The sequence below is a fragment of the Lissotriton helveticus genome, chromosome 3_1, assembly GCF_964261635.1.
Source record: "Lissotriton helveticus chromosome 3_1, aLisHel1.1, whole genome shotgun sequence".
Lineage (NCBI taxonomy): Eukaryota > Metazoa > Chordata > Amphibia > Caudata > Salamandridae > Lissotriton > Lissotriton helveticus.
In genome coordinates, this window is record NC_136061.1 from 1,972,860,590 (window position 1) to 1,972,883,681 (window position 23,092).

Sequence of the window (23,092 nt, forward strand, 5' to 3'; positions counted from 1 at the left end):
TTCTGAACCCTGTAGGTTTTAAGTCACTGAAGATACATAGCTTTTAGTGGAGTGTGATAATGTCTGAGCTAGAATCAAGAATTCTGTCTGGAAAGGGATTCCTGCAAGGGTGTGATCAGTAGATGAGTTGGAAGAAGGCAAAGAAAGTTGGGTCGGATGAATGGGGCATCAGCAACGACTTGCACTCCAATGTTGTTTGGTCTTTGACGGTGGTGGTTGGTCAAATATTTTTATGAACTATAGCAATTTCCTACAGTCTTCGTAGATAGGAGATTGTTGAATATGGCTAGCTGTCCCTTAGAAATGCCCTGTGTATAATTGGAGACAGTTTGATGTGGAGGCTGTGGGTTAGCATGTGCTTTGTGGATATCTGCGCCAACTCAGTGGAATGCTGTGGTGGTCTCCGTTTATCGAGAGGATTGGAATGCTGATTTTAGGTTCAGATCCTTGCAGGGACACCAGCCAGATGGGCACTGTGAGAGAGTGAGTGATGGTAAAGTTGGCTACAAGCCTCATGGCTCATGGGCCGCTGAGCATTAAGTGATGTTAAATTCCCTTCCACTCTTGGTTGCGTTGCTTGGTAGGTAGGTAACAGACATTGATGCCATCTGCAAGGACACTAAGGGGTCATGTCCGCAGATTGGGAGCTTTATAGTTTAGCCTCCGGAGTCTATTCAGGCATCGCCACTCGTTCTGTGCGGGGGCAGGGGGGCTATTTGCGAGGACTTCCTGGCCGTTGTTTCAAGTCTTCATTCCTTATAAACCTGCATGCCTGACCCCATGCCAGCACATATGTGCAGAGGATCCTTTAGCTCTGCACTCTTCTCTGGCTGTTTATTAGGCGTGATTGAGCCAGAAACAGAACAATAAATGACAAACTTTGGGGAAAGAATGGGAAAGACCGCCAGGGCTTGGCATGAGCGATGCACTAAATGATTTGTCATTATAAAGTACTTTAGCACGCGCCCAGATTTATGCTGTTGCTGCGGAGAGATTACAACATGCTGCAGCGGGAAACAGATGGCAAACATTAGCTGAACCTCCCCAGCATTATGTTTGGCTCCGCAGCAAAATCTGTATTTACCTTCGAGTGCTTGGCTCTGCATCTGCAGTGCGTGTGCGCGCTGCAGCTGATGGGAAGAGGCTTCTTTGATTTAATTGATGCAATTATCAGACATTTGATCATAGCAAGGCCAGAACCCGCGCTGCTGCTGGCGATGCTCTTCATCGGCCTTCTGCAGGTCCCCTGCGATTGGGAACTTGTAAGTCCTCGATTCTGCAGAGGTGGCAGCGAGGTTACAGCCCCTGCTATGTAGTTTCTCTCAGGTGTCTTGCTTTACGTGTGTAAGGTTAGGTAATGTCTTGTAAAGTTATGTTTCACTCTGCCAAGCTATGTTCTGTGATGTTGGAAGGATCTGCAAAGCGTTCAATCTACCACCATTTGTTTCACCTTGTTGTCAGTTCCACAAAGCTATCCACTAGTCATCGCCATGTGTCTTACAGAATAAACTTACTAGCCTTGGCGGAGTCCAAGCCTAGATTGCATTTTACTCCAAATCCAGATTTTGTGCAACTGGAAGGAAGTCTTGCAACCCTTGTCTCGATGAAGGCTGTTTCATCCAGTGTTGGGGATGATCATGTCAATATTGAAATACAGACCGAGCCCGGCGGTAGAGGGGTCAGGGCTCAGAGGCAGAATGGCAGCGCTTGGTGGCGTTAGCTTGTGTCTCCCTCCCGCATATGGTTAGGAGCACAGGAAGGGTTCAGGATGCGTTACCTTTGAGGATTGAGGGAGACTCATGACTCAGTGTGGGGATGGGGGAGTAGACTGGTAGATCATTTCTATGCATTAGGGAGAGGGAAGCTGACACACGGAGAGAGGAACAAACGTCACTAAACAAGTCAAGAACTGATTCAGAGAACATTTATGGCAGTGGAATGCTTGAAAAACGGGTTCACAGGGGAAAAGGGTTATAGAGTGAACGCAGACCTGCACAGCGAGCACCAGCCTGTGCAGGGTGTAAGAGCAAGTTACATCAAGCAGACAGCTGGGGAAGAGATGGCTAGAGTGCTACTACCAATAAGTGGTTTGGATTTTGGGGATAAAGGTAGGTGTCATATTCTTAGAGAGGCCGAGGGCAGCTGGCTGGCAAGGGGTTATAGAAGGCATGATCATCATATGCCTCATAGACCAGCACTAAACAAGCACAAGGTGGGGAATCGGCTGAGATAAGGATCCTTTTAAGGACTGTGGCCACTGCAAGGACAAAAGGTTGGTTTTCTGGGATGTTCTAGAGTATGAGGCTAAAGGAGTCTGCAGCAAAGAGTACATTGCATGCCCTACTGATGAGAAGCGTGGAGGCATGTGACAGAGTCTTGGTTGCATCACAGGGCATGGAAATCACATTGGGGGGCATAATGAGGATTCCACCGGTGTGAGAGTTCAGAAGAAAATTAGCTGAGAGTTTAGAAGGATTCAGACTGGAAGAACAGGGCAGGCGGCCTGACTGATAGGAAGAGACCAGTGAAAACATGTCCCTGTGGAAGGCATAGAGGGTAAGAAGAGAGGAAAATGCTGTGAGCGCAAGTCTAGTTGACACGGAAGGGCATGGGCCGCAGGGGATATAATGGATTGTGGCTGCAGCCATTATTGACTCCAGGGACTCCATTTGTGACAAAAAAGCCAAGTGGGTAGGGAGGCCATATGGAGGTAAAGAGACTTCTAACTGTCAGTATTGTCGTCATTGATTTGAAAAGTTGATGGCAAGCTGTACATTGCATACTTGCGGCACTGTGAACATGGAGAGTGTGCTTGACTGGAGACAGGAATCCATTTTGGAACTCCTGTGTGCGACTGGCCAACAAGATGTAGGTCAAAGCTGTGCCTTTCCAGAAAGGGGTATGAACTGAAACCCACCCCTAAACATTATTATGATTATATGCCAAGAGGCAATAGCCCTCACCCATCTAGGTTGCATGCATGATCATTGGGCTCTGTCCAAGCTTTAGGGGTGGTGCAATATACAGCGCATCCCTCTTGCAGGAGCGCTTTGATGGAGGTCTTTTATATGTTTAGTGTGAGTGCAGTGAAGAAGATAGTGGGTGTCATGTGACTATGTTAAATACGTCTGTAGAAGACACAGAACTTTCTCTTTAATAAACTGTATAATGTTCTATGATAAGATTAAAAACAAAGGGACCCATTAAATACTAGTTGTTGTTTGATTCAATGCAAATGGTCTACATGTTTCAGATCTATCTATCCCCCCAACTATCTAGGTGAGGGAAAATGGTATTAATTGCCCCGAAAAATTAAAACATATAGCTAAGGATTCACTACGCCCAAAGAGAATCCAACAAGTGTGTGGAATTCACGAGATCTCGTAACTTTGTGCCCCTCCTGTGACCCTCTGAGGCCCCCATAGGATGCAAGAACGCTTCACCCATCTGGTTCACTAACTGTTTAGTCATGGTGTGAGTGCGGTCAACACCTGCCCCTGATTCGCTCTTCCAAAGGTCATACTGACAGTGCTGATTAGCTTTGGTGAAGTTGTGTTGATTAGGTATGATGATGAGCTGCAGGCTAGATTGCCTGAGGACCAGCGAGTGGTATGGTGCACTCTGGATAAACTGACTGTGATTGTGGCAGTCGGGCCCATGAGTGCCTTGCCTATAGCTCACACCACCAATGGTCTGCGACTGCGGCATGGTCTGTTTCCCAGGTACTCTACCCAGAGAGGGGCACGGTTACTGGAAACCCACCAAGGGCTTCATTACAAGTTGCACTGTAGGTGCAGGTTGAACACTCTTAAACACTGGTACCACTTCTAGATAGCAGACACCCCACAGTACTGTGCAATTACAAGTTAATCCCAATGGAATGGAAAACAACCATGCTGACCTTGTTTGGTGGAATTGAGCTCGTATTCCCTTTTCCGTGTGGATTAACATCCCATTTTCGACCTACTTTAGGCTAGTCATTATCTGGTGGACTGATATCTCATCAGAATTCCACTCTTCTCAACTCTGCAGTAGGGCAAGAAGAGAAAGAACTTGTTGGTCTTTCAGTAAGTCTGCCAGCTGTAGGTCACCATGCAAGTTTGAGTACAAGTGCTGTCCATGCAGAGGCCAGTACCCACTGCTGAAAGGAGGGATGAGCGCTGAGAGGGGACAGTGTGGGAAATGAAAATTGAATTCAAGTGCAGGAATCAGGCATGGGATACAGTAGAAATCAGGCAGGTGAGCAAAGGTTAGATTTTTAGGAGATTCCACATCTGGGGAAGGTCCTACTGGACTCCTGGTTTAACGGGATGGGTTAAATGATGTATAGATTTGTTAGGGGCCATGAAGAGGTACAGCGAGCAATGTTGGGCAATGAAAGGCTGGATGGCATGTTGGCAGGACAATTCTGTAAAATTCCCTAGATGAGCATTTATCGCAGTGGGCACAGTTCACAGTTCACAGAATGTTGGGATAGGACTGTGGAACCGATCTTCTTTTATGTGGGGGGACAGTATCTTGGGGAAAAAAACATCATTGATGTTTTATTCAGGAACATTCTCCAATTTTGCTTCGGTTTTGAAGTGTAAAAACATGGGGGTGTTTTTATAAAGGTAGCATAGGATCAATGCTTGGGGACTTCAGATTGCTGGACAGCACGTATGTGTTGGGGAATGCAAGTCGATGGGGCAGCTAGGGAGATGAAAACACTTAAGGGAGGATATGTTAGAAAGTGTAGTGTTTGACACTTTCTCTTCGGTGGATGAGGGATAGAATGCCTGGTCTTCTGCTGTAGTGCTGGGTTGTGGGCCAGGTGTGAGAATGTGTTGGTTGGGTTGGGGTACTGAGTGAGGAAATGTGGGTGCGTTTGCCCAAGATATGGGCAAAATCTAGCCCCACCTTGGTCTTAAGCATAGAGCAATAAGGAGGGAGCCAGGAGAGTCAGCAGCACTTGTCCTCAAGTAAGCCCAGACGACCAGTAGGTTGCAATATCGCTGGCCCTGCAGTGTGCAGTGGAATGAAGCCTATGGGCCTGGACAGGATCGATAGATGGTAACTGTTGATGATCTTGAGGTTTGAGCCATTGTTGACATTCTGACATATGGGGTTGCAGGTGAGAATTTTTCCGGGGAAGAAAGTTTGTATGACATAAGTTAGTTAGGCTCATACAAAAGGGATAAAGAAGAGAAAGAGAGTGTGGACATCAGCAGCATTGGTTATATGCAGGCAGTTTAGCAAGGAGACTGCTGGGTCAAGGACGGGATCATGTTGTAAGGCAAATTGAAAAGGGGCCTGGTAGGCCCTGCCCGGACTGACAGGCAGTTAACCTTTGAGGACAGCTTAGAAGCAATGTTGGTCAATGGGAAGAGAGAGAGTATTTAGAGCACAGTGTGGTACTGGTAAGTTGCCCTGTTTAAAGGATGTGGGAAATAATGTTGATAGTTGATTGCAAAGGTGTTATTAATGTTAACGGTGTAGGAGCCAAGGATGTTTGCGGTGTCCACTTGATCCTGAATACGTAACAAAGCTACCTTTCTCTAAGTGCCTTTGTCCTGTCCGTTCCTCAAGTGATGACAGTTTCCTATTTTGTTGCAGGGCCGCAAGGGGTTGGGCTCCATTTTTGTCTGGGCTTCTGGGAATGGTGGCAGAGAAGGAGATTACTGCTCTTGCGACGGCTACACCAACAGCATCTACACTGTGTCCATCAGCAGCACCACGGAGAATGGTCACAAACCATGGTACCTCGAGGAGTGTGCCTCCACCCTCGCCACCACCTACAGCAGCGGAGCCTTTTATGAAAGGAAAATCGTATGTTCTCCACCTCACCATGCATACATGTTGGTGTCTGGTTTATAATTAAAGCATGCTTTGTCTACAGTGAGTGGAAACTAAATGAATGAGGGTGTGTTTTTTACTATGTGTTTTTAATATGGAACAAGAAGAGCAATTCTGATATTGCAGCTCACAGCTTATTTATATGATTCAAGGACCACATTACCCTTACAGCACTAGGTATAGCTCCTCAAAGCAACTCTTCCATACTTTTGTTAAGTTATACTGTGGGTATTTCTTAAGTGAAATTTCAGTTAAGCATCTTGGTGCTTTGGAACATATCACAATCCTGTAAGGCATGAGCAACATGTGTTAGAGATTTAGGGCCAGATGTATGACCGGTTTTTGCACATGGAAATGGGTTTGTGAACCCGTTTGCACATGCAAAAACATCATCGGCCATGTTCAAACCTATTTAGCGAGTCACAATTTATTTGCGACTCACTAAATTGGATTTGCAACTCGCTATTTGGAAGACGCTTTCCCTTCCAAATAGCGAGTCTCAAATCCAGGTACTAATGTTTTGCGACCGCAATTGAGGTTACAAAACACTTGCAATTACCACCTACTACTTCAAGTAGGTGGGAATGCATTCGCAAATGGAAAGGAGTCCCCAAGGGACCCCATCCCCTTTGCAAATGCATGCAAAATTATGTTTTAAGGGCAGGCAGAGGTCCCAGGGCCACGGCCTGCCCTTAAAAAATGAAACAGAAACGTTTAAAAAAAATAAAATAATCCATCCCGTTTTCCTTTAAGGAAAACGGGCTGCATTAAAAAAAAATACTGCTTTCATTTAAAAACAGTCCCAGACTTGGTAGTCTGCTGAACCTAGCATCCATCCCTGGGAGGGCCTGTCATTTCCAATGGTCTCGCAAATTGGGAATCGCAAACAGTGTTAAACACACTGTTGTACATTTTATTTTGCGCCTCACAATTTGCGACTTGCAATTAGTCGCAAATTATGAGGCGCAAAATAAGATGGTTGTACATCTGGCCCTTATTGATTAAAAAGACACTTTTAAAACTGTTTTCAAAAACGAGGAGGGCAGGCTTGGGTTTGAAGGAAGAGGGGTATTGTGTTTCATGTTTAAGCAGCATCCATGGAGAAAGCCCTATCCGAATAAGAGACATATTTAGGCCGAGGGACGGAGAGAAGGACAAGTGACCAGAATGAAGGTTTCTCCCTGGAATATACCAGAAGAATTTGGAGGCAAAAAAGTGTAGCGTATAGGTAGGCAGCACAAGGATTTCAAAACAGGTGCAACATGATTCTATCTAAAAGCACCACTAAGCAGGTGTGCAGCTGTTTCTGTAGAAGCTAACGGTATTTGAATAACTTAGATGGTGGGACCAAGTAGAATAAATTAGCATAAATCTAGTCTAGATCATTAATGATTAAAAAAGGGATATCGTGAATAGTGCCCAATTCGGGCAGCACCTTTTTCAGTTTTTTAGCGGTGGCAAGGAACTGTTGGCTAATTTGGAGGCCCGAAGGTCCAAAGAAAGAGCAGAACCAAGATGCATGTCTACATTCTTTACAGACATTTTGATGCTGGACATGGACCCATCACATCAGACTAGGGTATATTTTGCCACTGGACATAAATGGGAGGGGCAAGCAAAACATCTGTTTTTGCTGGACTTAGATTTAGAAAACCCCAGGACATACACCATCGAGTGATGACAAGACAGTTATTCAGGCTTTGATGGTTTGAGTCTGGTTTGTAAACATTTTGCTGCAGTATATAGTAAATAGGAACTGTATATCATTAGCATACATGTAGAACTGCACCTCCTGAAAGTGGAGTACAATTTGAAAATCAGGGCATAAAGTGCAAAACTCTTGGGGACAATGCATTTCACCAGAATAGATTTTGACTAGTAAGGGGGAAGTGGACATGGAGAAGTTGAGGGAGGGGGTGGAGAGGGTGTTAACAGAATGTTAGGGTATAATCTTTGTTGGCAGACTTTAGCAGGGGGCTGGTTGCCCAAATATGATGAACAGGAGCTATGTAAATAAGCTGGTGTTGGTACAAATGGCATGATTTATGTGAAAATGCCATAACATTGTTCCAAGAAAGGGGGAAGTGCAATGGCTTGCTGTGTGTGAAAAAGGAAGGAATTAATCAGTTTTAGTGTGCCAATGGTGTAATGCCACCTGTTTCCTCCCCTGCAGTGGCTGACAACCCTGGAACCGCACGATGTGCATCCTGGCTAGGCGTGTCCAGAGGCTATATAATAAAAAGATAGAGACCGCTCATGGTCCCATCAGCCCATATCAAGTATCTGGTGTGTGCATTATTTCTGAACAGTGCCATTTAGACCTCATCGCATGAGCCCGGCATACAGTTATGCAGCCCCACATTGTGCCTTTGTCTTCTCACCTGTTGTGCTGGGAGGCATGCACCTTCACAGGATCCAGGTGACCCTCGCTGTAACTTGTGCGCGGCCCGCCTGTGCGCAGCCGCTGTCTGCTTCTGCTCGTTCAGAGTTTTGCCTCCTGCATATCGCCCTGAAGAGCTTCAGTGCCTCCCTGCCCGCTCCCTGGTTGCTGCCTGTATCACAGCCTGTGTTCCTGGACCGACCTGCCTCCTTCCGGCGGCCCGTCTGCTTTGCTATGCTGCCACGGACCGCCTGATATCAGAGTGTGATGTTTCCTGCTGGACAGGCCTGCATCGCTCCTCACACGCCCTAGAGGGCACCCCAACACCTCTGCATCCTGGTGAGTGACCTGTTGGGGCTGTCAGCTGATGATAGTGTCTGCTTTGGGCTGAGGGCTTTGCTGAGCGTGTGCTGTCTGGGGCTGTGAAGAGTATTGAAGGAGGACAGAAAAAAAAGAAAAAACTAAAGAAGGAAGTGAATGGAGTATAAGGGGAACAGGAGACACAGAAGGGTAGCAGTCTCCTTGGTTGCCAAAGGATACTTGAGCAAATGACATAGTGTGACATACTACTTACCAAATCAGAATTAAAGCGTAATAACTAAGTATGCCCTATCACGCTCCTCACTGCATAAAAGCAGCACCCCCAGAATACAACCCGTAGTCAGTGCACCTGTCATGCCCAACTCAAGCCTCCGTGCCAAGAGCTGTGTGCCCATACAACCAACCCACCATAGCTGACGAGGCCAATGCCGTGCCTCAGCAGGGTCCACAATATGGACAGTTTGCCTCGCAACATGCACTTGGGGAAGGGCTGCAACCTTTTAGTGAGCTTGCCTATCCATCCACTGCATCATCTGCTGCAAGACACAGGTTGGAAGGCTAGAGAACTACTTCATCGCTACCCATGAGACCGATGGCGCCATCAAATGCTCCCTCCTACTCCACTATTGTGGCGAAGAAATTTACAAACTGTTCGAGCTTCTCCCGAACACAGGCATGTCCAATGACTACGATGCTGCCATGCGCGGGCTCAATGCTTACTTCGATCCGCAATAGAACCCAGACTTTGAACGTTTCAAGCTCTGTCAGACCCGGCAGCCGGAAGGGGAGTCCATAGATGCGTTTTATGGGCGCCTACATGCACTTGCCAACCCATGCACAGTGTATGATCAGCCCAAAGATATAAAAGCGCAAATCATTCAGGGCTGCAGGAACAAGACTCTCAGAGGCCTCATCCTGAGGCAACTCAATATCCACCTCGATGACATTCTCATCCGTCTCATGATCTTTCTGCAGCCCAAGCAGCCGAAATTGATGTCGCCTTCACGCAACAGCCTGAATCTCCCACTGTTAAAATAGAATGTGCAGATGCCATCCATACAAAAGGAAGGACGAACAAGCCAACATCCAAAACCACCCCTCAGAAGGCGCATCGCTGCAAGTACTGTAGGCTTGACGAACACCCCCTTGATGACTGCCCTGTGCAAGGCCTCACATGCTTGAGCTGTGGCAAGCTAAACTATTGTGCGACCGTATGTAGAGGAGGATCCCGAGGAAGAGGCCTGAGGAACAGACAAGCCCCTGCCAGGGCCATACCGCAACATACAGTGAATGATCCAGAGTCTCAAGGCACTGCCAAGCCGTTGCAACGAAACTGACATCGAATAGAAGATTTGTCTCCAAGTGACAATGATGAGGAGGTCTTCATCATCTCAGTCACCAATGACCTGAAGCGGCACAGGCGGCCACAACCCAGATTGCCGTTGTGGAGGTCAAGGCCCTCATCAACACCGGCGCCTCAGTGAATGTGATGGGGATCCAACAATACCAGTGCCTATGACCAAGACCACCTCTCTCCCTGACAAGTACCATCATCTGCACCTATGGCAGCCAGTCCCCGCTGCCACTAAAAGCAGGGAATGAGAGTCTGAGTGAAGTGAGACGATCAAGAGATCATGACCGCGTTCCATGTGGTCGACAAGGAGGTCGATGCCCTCATCGGGTGCCACATGGATTAAGATCTGGACCTTGTTTCCTTCGCATGGAACGTGATGGCCTGCCAGGTCGATTAGCTCCTGAACCAGTTCCCTAAACTCTTCAAAGGGCTAGGGTGCCTGAAAGCCCAACCAATCAAACTGCCTATTGATAAGTCTGTCAAACCAGTTGCCCTCCGTCACGGATGAGTTCCTTTTCATCTAAGGCCCCTGGTTGAAAAACTGTTGGACAAACTTCAGAGCCAAGGTGTCATTGAAAAAGTGTCAGGGCTGACACTGTGGGTGTCTTCCATGGGCATCACAGAGAAGACGAAGCAACCAGGGAAAATACACTACTGCATCGGCATGCGTCTCTCCAAGCAGGCCATCAAGCGAGAGTGACACATAACACCCACAATAGATGACATCACTTCTGACCTCAATGGGTTGAGGTGGTGTTCCAAGTTGGACCTTACTGCAGGATACCATAAAATGCTTCTCTCTGAGGAAAGTGGGTATGTCACAGCATTTTAAACACACCTGGGGCTGTGTCGGTACAAAAGACTGAACTCTGGAATCTCTTCTGAGGCAGAGGTCTTCCAGGATGCCATCAGGGAGATGTTGTTCGGCCTCCAAGGTATCATAAATGTGAGCGTCGATATCCTGATATATTCCACAACGACACAGGAGCACCGCAAACAGTTGTGAGCCATGTTGAAACACCTGTAGGAGCACAGCATCACCCTGCACCAGGAAAAAGGCTCATTCTTCCAGAACTCGATCAAGTTTTTCGGGGACATGTTCTATCAGGATGGTGTGCAAGTCAATTAAAGGAGGTCGCATGCCATACAACAGACCCCAGCCCTGATGACTGTTTCAGAAGTCCGCAATTTCCTTTTGGATCACCACGTACTGTGGAAGGTTTATTCCTAAATTGGCTACCCTTGCTGAATGTCTGAGAGCCCCTGGAGATGGGACCCCACAGAAGAGGATGCCTTTCAGAAAGTGAAGGAAGCCCTGCTGAGCAAGATCACCATAACCTACTTTGATCTGAAGAAAAGAACTGAACTAGTGGTCGACGCCAGTCCACTAGGCTTAGGATCTGTGCTCACCCAGGAAGTAGAGACTGGGAGATGGGCCCCATTAACTGTTGCCAGCAGAGCACTGATGTCGACGGAGACACGTTACTCCCAAATTGAAAGAGAGGCCAAAGCCATTAAATGGTCCTGTAGATATTTTCACCTATACCTCTGTGGGAGACTGTTCAGAGTAGTCAGTGACTATCAACCAATTGTCCCATTGTTCCATGGCTCCGCCTGCACTCTCTGCCACAAATTGGGCACTGGGCCATCCAACTACTGTCAGGGGTCCAAGAACCCAGCAGACTTACTCTCAAGACATCCACCCCACCAGCTGGAGAGAACAGTGCCACTGAGGCATACGTCAGCCTAGTTTCCAAAGGCGCTTGCCCACAAGCACTTGGTTTACATAGAGATCCGACCTGGTGCAGGAGAAAGTGATAGGCATCCTACAGAATGGTTCATTTTTTTTTTAATATCTTTATTGCATTTTGTTTTTTCTTTTCCCAAAACAGTAGTATACAAGCATGCATATATATTACTCCTTAGCCACAATATCGCTTACTTAACAGCATTGTACATACAAAGCAGGTCATTTCCGTCTCAGAATTTCAGTGTCCTCCTTGTTAGTGGTGCGTTATTACTCACGCGTTTATAGATCGCCTAGGGCTCTTATAGCCGGCATATTCCGCCATCTCCAATTGAGAGCTGGAGTAGGGGGTGTGTGGTGCACCTTCTCATAGCTGTGCATAGCGATACATGAAAACAGCATTGTATACAGATCAAGGCTATACATAGTTGGACTTAGCTCTGGAATAGCATCGGACAACGTTTCATAAAGAAGTAAAGCGATATATATGCAGATGGCGAGCCTACTCATTAGAAAAACCAAAGGGGATGATGGACGGAGCGTTGACAATACAAACACTCACCCCCAGTCAACTGATCTGGGTTTAATCCATCACCATTCTTTAGCTCACTCCGCCACCCCAGTTCAGACATGGCCATATGCAAATCAGTCTGACCCTGTGCCTCATGGGAACAGTCCAGCCCGAACTGCCAAGCCATGTCTTCCCTGGACCGGAATCAAGCTTCCCAGGACCGGTTTCTGGCATTACAGCCGTCTTCAGCCCGGCTTGCTTGAATCCAGTGGCAAAGTGAGCAAGGGACTCACGTCTGAGCATACCCTGCCACACTTATGGCGGCCAAAAGCGGTACAAAAGGGGGTGGTGATGAACGGAGCATCTGAACCAATCAAACACTCACACCCAGTCTGGGTTTGATCCATCACCGGTCTTTAGCCCACTCTGCCACCCCAGTTCAGACATGGCTATATATGTCCATCACCACCCCCTTTTGTACCGCTCATGGAGGAGATGGCACGGACTAGATTACCCTCCAGTATATCTGTTGGGGACCTATAAATGTATATACCTAGGTATCTGAACATGGCCGGATACCAGTCTAGTGTGGTTCCATCTATTATGATGTCTGCCGCATCTACATCCCCGCGAAAGGAGTAAGCGCATGACTTCGCCCATTTTACCCTGAGGCCCGATATCGCCTCAAATCTACAAAACGGCTCTGATCTCTCCGGGTGCACTGCGTGTAGTTCTCGCATTTATAACAGCAGGTCATCCGCATAGAGGGATACTGTGTGTAGCCCATCGTTCAAGGGAATGCCCCAATCAGCGCCACCCTCCCGGAGGACCGCTGCCAATGGCTCCATGGCAAGGGAGAAGATTAACGGGGACCGGGGGCACACCTGTCTGGTTCCTCGTCGCACCCTGATTTCGTTGGACATGAGCCTGCCTGTGCGAGCCCGGACTGTGGAGCGCTGGTACAACAATTGCACCAGCTGCAGAAAGTCTTCTCCCAGTTCGTACTTACTTAAGACTGCTGCAAGATAAGGCCACTCTAGCGAATCAAATGCCTTCTCCAAGTCTAACACCAAACAGCCAGATCTGGGCCAGGCATCCGTGGCATATTTTTGGATCCGAAATAGCCTTTGGATATTTAAGGGGGTGCTTCTGGTGTGCACAAATCCGTTCTGGTCTGCATGCACCAGGGTTGGCACAAACAGGGAAATACGTTTGGCCAGGGCCGAGGCTAGGATTTTATAGTCCGTATTCAGCAGGGCCAGTGGGCGGTAAGAGCCCAGGAGATTGGGGATCCTGCCCGGTTTCAAAAGGGAAACCAGTGTTGCCTCGTTCTGTGTGGGGCTGAGTGTTGAGTATTCCAGCGCCGCCGCATACACTCGTATCAGCTCTGGCACCAACACATCGGAGTATGCCTTGTAAAATTCAGCCGGTAGTCCATCAGGACACGGCGTTTTACCATGTCCTACAGAATGGTTCATGACATAACTTTCTATAAGATGCCAACAGATGGCAAGGCCTGAAGAAAAAAACCGAATTAAACTGTGACGAGTGCACAACGAGCTGAGTGCTACAACAGATGGCCTCATTTTGAGAGGGCAGCACCTGGTGATCCCTGAGAGGCTGCAGCACTGAGTGGATGAACTGGCTCATGGCAGACATCAGGGAATGGCGAAGATAAAGTATTGCATGAGGGAGAAGGTTTGGTTCCCTGGTCTTGAAGCTGCGGTTGATGAGATGGTGTAATCTACCATGCGTCCCCGGGATTGAGGCAAAGACGGTAAGCCAACAGAAAAACACTCCACCCACGGTAGTACTGTTCATTGGAGTTTAATGATAAGAGTAGAACAAGTAAATCAAAAAGGGTATAGGATAAAGGCAGTCCTATCGCGTGGCTGATAAATGTCACTGCCAGCGTTTGTTCATACAGTTGAATCAATAAAGAGCGATGATAGTCTTCAGGTAGTTATATTTATCAGCCCGGTGTGTTTGTAGTGTAGGCGAACCAACCATCCTCTGCATGAATACCGGTCTCGGTATTCCCCAACGGAGGGCACTGTGCTGAGTAACGGCCGACAATGCCGTTCGAACACTGTTGTACTACACTGGGGCTGACAGCGTAAAGCGCCTGAGGAGCGTGTTAACGTAGCACCTAATAGTAAGTGGGTTCCAATCGCGGGAGCCCTTTCCTTGGCTCTCAACCGCGTTGCAACGACCGGCGTGAAAGGGAACAGCCGCTCGACCTTTCAACGTTGCACAATGGGTCACCCGTTCGATCACGGGCCGTCTTGCGAGGGAGCAGCCGCTGCACCTCGCAGATCAAGGAACACAGTAATTAAATCAGAGAACACTGGCAAAACACCTCCACGGTGTGTGTCTCTGAGCACTCCACTCACGGGAATGCCTAGCCAGGCACTCGACCGCAAGGAGCACCAATAGCGGGGGGGTAAGAGAGCAGCCGCTCGATCTTACCTTCTCTATCCGTAATCGAAGCTCGGTCCGAGACCGCTGGAGCTTCCCAGGAGACGAGACGAGATCAGATTTTCAAGACCTATTAGAGCACCTAGGGATACAACACCTCTGAATCACGCCTCAATGGGCGCAAGCAAATGGAGAAGCAGAGCGGTTCATGCGGAACCTGAATTAAGCCCTCAAAATCACTATGGTAGAGGAGACCGACCTCGAAGTCAGTCCCCAGAAGTTTTCAAGGATTACTGGGGCATACCAGAGTACACCACTCAATGCTCCCCGTGATCTCTGATGCTCAATAGCCACTGAAGGGATACGATCCCAGTCCATCCTCAGTGGACTCGGTTGCCGTATGACACCTTGACTACCAAGACTCGGCACACCCAGACCAATGTGCATTCAAGCCTCAAACGACGAGCCATTACCCGGGTGATTTCACCGGGTGACAAAGTGTTACTTAAAGACTGCCAACCGGTGTGGAAATTCCAAACACCCTTCGAGCCTGAAGTATGGACTGGTTCGCTGACAAAACATCCACACCCAAAACATCCCCATATAAATAATATTGAATCATAAATATCGATGTAAAAAATATCGACATACCATATTTATAATGGTAAGTACAAAAATATCAAGACAAAAATATCGGTCATAAATATAGATGTACAAAATATAATTTATATATATATATATATATATATATATATTGTCGCACAATCCACTCAATTAGGCTAGAAAAATGACCAGCACAGCAATATCGATGTGATTTCTTTTAATTCAAGCACCTAACCCCCACAACAGACGCGTTTCGCAAACAGGCTTCGTCAGTGTTAACCAGTGCAAAAGTACAAAACGCCATTTAAAGCCACCCTTCACATTTCTATCAACAACATAGATGACGGTTCGTTTGTAGTTCATGGAACAAGTTCAGTGGCCATCTTTTAGTGTGCAAATAGGCAAACAAATATAAATTTATCAAACGGTGTTAAGTGTAATGAAGTGCTTGGGTGCAAATTAAAAAACAGTTGTAGCAACAGGTTAATCATTTGTTAATTTCTGCATATTATTTGAGACCAGTTAGTTGTGCACTTCGACACGGCTAAGAAAAAGGTAATTTTCAATTTTACATTTGATCTTTTTTTACCCTAAATCATGCCATGATCAAATTGATTATTGCCCTGAGTGGGCATAACTTTAACTCCTAACAAGGACAGTTTTCAATTGAATGGGCAATTTCAGTCCAAGGAATAGTTGAAGTGGTCAATATTGTAGTATACAAGCATCTACTAACAGGATTATGCTCATGTATTTTAGGATATATATGTTCACGCTATTACTGAATTTTTACAGATCTACAGGTGTACCCACATTTCTTCATTATTGTTAAGTCCCCAGGGAACCATTGTTTTCAGACCGATGATGTATTTTGACTCCAAGGTCCGGAGTGCTTTCACCCTATCACCTCCTCTTTCCGTGCGCTCCACCTGATCTATACAATAAAAGCTGAGCAGGTCCCTGTCGCTTTGGTGGAGCTCTGCGAAGTGTCTTGCCACCGGGTAAGACTTGTCTTTGTTCGCAATTGCTCGCATGTGTTCGAGGATTCGCATTTTTGTAGGTTTGATGGTACTACCTATATAGCGTTTATCGCATGGGCAGAGGAGGCAATAAATTGTGTAGTCAGAGTTGCAATTAAGCAATTTTTTAATTGATCTCTCTGGCTCATCTTCATCAGTTCTACCTGGGTACGTTTTAGTTGTTTTGCTGTTTTTACAGGCCTTGCAGCCTCGACATGGGAAAAATCCTTTTGTAGTGGAGAGTTGCACAGGTTTTTTCTTGGACGTGAAGTGGCTATGTACAAGATGGTCCGCCAGTGATTGGCTACGTTTGTAAGTTATCACTGGTCGCTCTGGAAGGACTTTCTTCATTATTGCATCGGTTCGCAGGATATGCCAATTTTTTTGAAAAATATTCATGATCTTTCCTGACTTTACATTAAAAGTTGTAATCATTCTGGGGATCTCATCTTGTTTTCGCACAGGTTTAACTACCAGAAGTTCCTCTCTCCGGATTTTCATGGATTTCTCCTCAGCAACATTCAATATGTTGTGGGAATATCCTCTAATCTGGAATCTTTTTTTGGCCTCCTCCTTCGCCTGAATGTATTCCTCCTCGTCCGAGCAGTTTCTTTTCAGGCGTAAGAGTTCACCGAAGGGTAAGTTTGCAATAAGACATTTGGGATGATGGCTAGCTGCATGCAAAACAGCATTACCCGCTGTCGGTTTTCTATAAAAATGGGTTTGGATCTTTCCCCTATTAACATAAACTTCCAGATCTAGATAGTAAACACTGGTGTCACTTATAGTACTGCTGAATTTTAGATTCCACACATTGTCGTTTAACGCAGCAATGTACTCCTCAGCCGAGGTTCTACTGCCGCGCCAGACGACAAAAAGGTCATCTATATATCTTGTCCAAAGCAGGATATTGTCTGTCCACTGGTCGTTATCCTCCCCCCATGCCTCGTGCTTCTCCCACCAGCCTACGAACAAGTTCGCATAGCTGGGAGAGAAGCACGAGCCCATAGATGTACCTCTGACCTGCCTGTATAGTTGCCCTGCGAATAAAAATATGTTGTTATACAAACAGAATTTCATCATTTGTAATAGCATTTCATTGTGTTCCCGGAATTGGTCATGTTTTTTGTTCAGGAACCACTTCGCTGCTGCCAAACCATTTTCGTGAGCTATACAAGTATAGAGGTTAACAACGTCAAGAGTTATCAAAAGGAAACCAGGCTCCCAGGCAATGTTGTCAATTAACCGCAAAAAATCTTGTGTGTCCCTTACATATGAGGGAAGTTCCTTCACAATTGGTGCAATGTATCTATCAATGAATCTCGAAGCATTCTCTAAAAGACTGCCTATTGAAGAGACAATCGGCCGTCCTGGTGGTCTTAGTGGATTTTTGTGGACCTTTGGCAGGTGGTAGAACGTTGGTAGAATGGGTGCTTCACATTGCAAGTAAAAGAATTCGTCCATGTTAAGCATTCCTTGTTGTTTCCAGTCTACCAACAAATTTTGGAAGTCCGTGGTGCTTTTGACGTATTCAGCCCTGTTGATTGTTATATAACAGTCTGTATCTCTTAGTTGCCTAAGAGCCTCCTGTTGGTAATGTTCCTTTGTGAAGATCACGATGTTTCCACCCTTATCTGAGGGTTTGATCTCGATGGACTTATCGTTCCGCAAGGATTTTATTGCCTCCCATTCCTTTCGTGTTATATTTGAGTTCTTTACATTCATTTTCTCTTTAGCCAATTTTTCAAGGTCCATAAGAATAGCATCACTGAAGATATCAATCGCATCATTTTGGGTTTTGGGGAGCTTTTTCGATTTATTTTTCAAGTTGCTGGGGTCTCTGATCTGTTTGCTTCCACGTTGTGAACATTGTATATTTTCACTTTCATTATTTGATGTTGGAGACAGTAAGTTATTCATTGTATCCAATAATTGTGTTAGGTTTCCGGTAGAAATGTCATTCTCGTTGGTTAATACTTCTGTGTTAAAAGATATGGTCGGATGCATTGCGAAAATCTTTTGGAATTTCAGCTTTCTTATGTACCTAAAAAGATCTATTTTGGTGTCAACAAGATTAAAGTCATTGGATGGACAGAAGCTAAGGCCTTTTCTGAGTACACTTTCCTCCGCTTTGGTCAGTTCTCTCGTAGAGAGGTTAATGATGGTTTGATCTGCTGTTTCATTTACCATCTCGCACGTCTGGAGGCACTCCTCGTTACTCTTGGTGAGGCGGTGGCTGCGTTTCCCCCTCTTGCCCCTCCTTGTTTTCCTCTTTGATTTCGTCCTGGGGGGTGGTTTCGTTGTTGTGGCCTCAGTCTCGTCTCTTTGATGATCTGAAATTCGTCGAAAAAAGCATTTTCCTTGTGTGCATCTCTAGCTCTTTCTCGGTTTGTTTGCGCCTCCAAACCTTCTTCATCTGAAATTTCTACTTCTGATTCCGAAGTTTCTACGTTTGTTGGTCCGGAAATACCTTGCGCCAGGCGTTTTCTTGTTGCATCAAATTTTCGAGCAAACGTCAGTATCCTCCCAGACGTGTAGTCTTGCTCGTCTCTTTGAAATTTATTTGGTTTCCTCTTTCTGATTACCAGTTCATAATCTTTTACTCTTTTTGACATTGTTGATCTTAAATCAAAAAAAAAAAAAAAAATATATATATATATATATATATATATATATATATATATTCACTGAAAAAACCATAGGTTATACACCATATATAGTTAGGAATTAGCATTTAAAAAACCTTATTTTACTCACACAAAACCAATGAAATTCCATATATAGTTAGTTGTACTAACTATATATCGCGCACCCGCAATCCACTGCTGATCATGTCACATATTACATCATTCATGACATGGTCAGTGACATCACTGATGACATCACTGATGACATCTCAAATGACATCACTGATGACATCACTGATGACATCTCAAATGACATCACTGATGACATCACTGATGACAACATCCAGTGACTGTGTTTTTCTGTAAAGTTAAAATATGTCTTACATATTTAAGAATGAGTGGATGTATAAGTGTCTGGATGAAGAATTTAGTAGGTGCATGACTGACTGTATGAGTGAGTGGTTAAATGTGTCTCACTGAGTGCATGGGTTAGTGACTAAACTGTCTTAATTTGTGCATCATTATGTCTGTTCTTCTGTAAACTGCTGCATGTGTTGATCAGTAGCTATATGAGTAACTATATGGGTTATTGATTGGTTGCCCAAGCATTTGTATGGGACACTGAGTGTGTGTGTGGGTGGCTGGGAGGTGTATGACTCTGTGCATAGATGTATGGGTTCAAAAGTGCATGTGGAAACAGCTGTATGGGCGGTTGACTGTGTGCATGACTGTATTGGTGAGTGAATAGATATCTCAGTGCTACATGTCAAAGTAAGTACATATGTAAAATACAGTACATGTGAGAGTTGACATATATAAATAACTGTGCATAAGAGCCAGTGAATGTGTGAGTGGCTGTATGGATCATTGTGAACTTGTATCCAGGATTGTATAAGTGAGTAAATATGTTTTAGTATATGTTTGAATAAGTAAGGTGTGTATAACTGTATAGTTGTGAAAATGGAGGTGTGATTGATTCTTTGCATGACTGACTAGGTGTGTAAGTAACTCCATGGATGAGTGACAGTCTGTGAGTGTCTGTTTACACTGAGTGTATCTAAGGTTATATTAGAGTCTGAAGAGGTTCATCGTATTATCACATGAATGATGTCATCAGTGATGTGATCAGTAATGTCAAATGAGATGTCATCAGTGATGTCATTTGAGATGTCACCAGTGATGTCATCAGTTATGTCATTTGAGATGTCATCAGTGATGTCATCAGTGATGTCACTGACCATGTCATGAATGATGTAATATGTGACATGATCAGCAGTGGATTGCGGGTGCGCGATATATAGTTAGTACAACTAACTATATATGGAATTTCATTGGTTTTGTGTGAGTAAAATAAGGTTTTTTAAATGCTAATTCCTAACTATATATGGTGTATAACCTATGGTTTTTTCAGTGAATTTTCAAGGTTTTGTAAATGCTAATTCCTAACTATATATGGTCTATAACAGTCAATTTCATTGGTTTTTTAAAAGCTAATATCTATAGCTGTAAAATGTATTCTTCTTTAAATCCAAAAATATATTTTATATGTTTATTAATAATTTTTTTTAAATATTTTTTTTGTTTCGCTCCCGGTCCGCGAACCGGAAAGCTTTCCGTTAGCTCAAATTAATGCCGCGACCCGGTCCGCGAACCGGTAAGAAATCAACATCGTGACGGTATCGCGTTGCCGCGTAATGCGTCTTGTGACGTACCGCGTTAGCGCACCCGGAAGTGCCCCGGGGCGCGGACCGAGGCGCGAAACGCAGCTCCCCGGAAGCGATCCGCGGCGCGTCGCGAAAGCGCGACGTATCGTGTTGCCGCGTAATGCGTCTTGTGACGTACCGCGTTAGCGCACCCGGAAGTGCCCCGGGGCGCGGACCGAGGCGCGAAGCGCAGCGACCCGGAAGCTAACCGGGGCGCGTTCCGCAGCACGTAACATGAGCATGAGAGGTCATGTGACTTGTTAATAAAACTTTTCATTGGTTCATTTCACTTTTGGTTTCATAATGATGTAAGGCTAGGTCAGGTGACCTAAAAATAACACTTTTCATTGGTTTAGAACTATTTTTTTTCCCAAATGATGAAAGCCCCCACCTTTTTTCTCACTCTGACTTTCAACTTTGAAAAAGGAAGACCTGATCATTTGCTCTGATTAAAAAATGGCTTCAATAGTAGCTTCAGCTTCTGCACCCCCACCACCACCACCACCATCTCCTCATAGGAAGAGAGGACCATCTGCACAGTTTATTGGAGACACAGAGGAGGAAGAGGAAGAACAAGACGGAGAGGAAGAAGAGGGACCACGATTTGTCAAAGAGTTACCCCCGGTATCTCATCGCAAAGTTAGCTTTATCTGGCAATTTTTTTCCATTCCACCAGGAGAGAAAAAAGTCAATGCACGCTATGCTACGTGCCTTATCTGCCAAGAAAAGTTATCCTGGGGCACTAATAAAAAATACAGTTATGGAAATCACACGATGCACCGACATATGCAGAGGTGGCATCCAAACAACTATAGTCGTGCAGAGATGCGTGAACTACAACAGAACCCCCCAACTTCGGTGACAAGAACATCTACTGATATCTCTCTCACATTTGGAGAGGCCAACGAAACAGTGCCAAATATTCAAAAAAAATTTGTCCATATGAAGCTGACATGCTTATATTGTGGCACTTTAATTTCATGCGCAAACATGAGTCTGAAATTAATTAATTTGGCTTTCAAGAAACACCGATGCTCCAAACGCAGCAAGTTTAAAAAATTTTTTTTGCTCCTGTTGAGCCTTTTTCAATGCCTCTTTCTGTTCTTTCCCTTTGAAAAAAACCAAAAAAAACAAATAAGTGTTCAAAAAAATACAAAAAAAACAAATAATGTTCAAAAAAGAAAAAAAAAATATAAAACAACAAAAATATAAAAAAAAAAGTTCTTTTCAGAACTACCTCCCCGTTATTAAAAAATTGCTAGAATGTTTAGCACTCTGGCAAGCTCTATTTCTTTTGGTTCGCTTCCCGGTTAGCTTCCCGGTACGCGGACCGGGAGCTAACCAGAACATTAAAAAAAAAAAAAAATAGAGTAAGTAAGGCCCTTTTAAAACCTCCACATCAAACCTAAGAGGTCAAGGAGGATCTACTATGCCCCCTTATGGTTATTTCCCCCTTTGTTTTGGCCTCCTCTTGTCTCTCAATCCTACCGAGAGACAAGATGGCGGCCGCTCCGGACTGTTTAGAATGTTGACAGACACCGGAGAGCCAATCAGCTTCGCTACGCGAAGTTCCGTTACGCGTAAGGTCCGCGAACCAGGGCGCTGCCCGGTCCGCTGTTACAGATATATATCTTTTTTTAAACGTTAATTTCTCAAAATCCACTGGAGCACATATATTGAGACCTACAAAAGGCACATCGGGCTACCAGTCCCTACAATTTTGCCAAGTTTCATGCAAATCCATTCAGCCGTTCGGGCTAAAAGTGAGGCCAACCGCCCTATGGAAAACTCAATGTTAAAAACACGTTTTGGGACCCCCCTTTTTTCTCGACCCCCCCTGGACGAACCCCCGCCCAATTTTCAGGGGCTGCTCAGAAACAAAATGTGCCATTTTCCTGAAAATTTCAGCCAATTCCGTCCACAAACGCCAAAGTTATTAGACATAGAATTTTCAAAAATCCCATAGGGAAAAAATCCTAACTATATATACCTACTGGCGACCGCCAGTAGGTAATACACATACATATATATATGATATTTTGAACATCTATATTTATGACCGATATTTTTTCTTGATATTTTATATATATATATATATTCACTGAAAAAACCATAGGTTATAGACCATATATAGTTAGGAATTAGCATTTACAAAACCTTGAAAATTCACTGAAAAAACCATAGGTTATAGACCATATATAGTTAGGAATTAGCATTTAAAAAACCTTATTTTACTCACACAAAACTATTGAAATTCCATATATAGTTAGTTGCACTAACTATATATCGCGCACCCGCAATCCACTGCTGATGATGTCACATATTACATCATTCATGACATGGTCAGTGACATCACTGATGACATCACTGATGACATCTCAAATGACATCACTGATGACATCACTGATGACATCTCAAATGACATCACTGATGACATCACTGATGACATCTCATTTGACATTACTGATCACATCACTGATGACATCATTCATGTGATGATACGATGAACCTCTTCAGACTCTAATATAACCTTAGATACACTCAGTGTAAACAGACACTCACAGACTGTCACTC

General features: G+C 45.0%; 1 protein-coding gene across 1 annotated transcript in view; it reads left to right on the forward strand.

Moving 5' to 3' along the window:
- The window catches only part of PCSK6 (proprotein convertase subtilisin/kexin type 6), a 1,486,774-nt gene that overhangs the window by 924,324 nt on the left and 539,358 nt on the right, over positions 1-23,092 (forward strand). Inside the window, exon 8 of the mRNA XM_078683097.1 lies at positions 5,596-5,808. Within this exon, the coding sequence (XP_078539223.1) occupies positions 5,596-5,808 (213 nt within the window). The remainder of the gene's footprint in view (positions 1-5,595; positions 5,809-23,092) is intronic.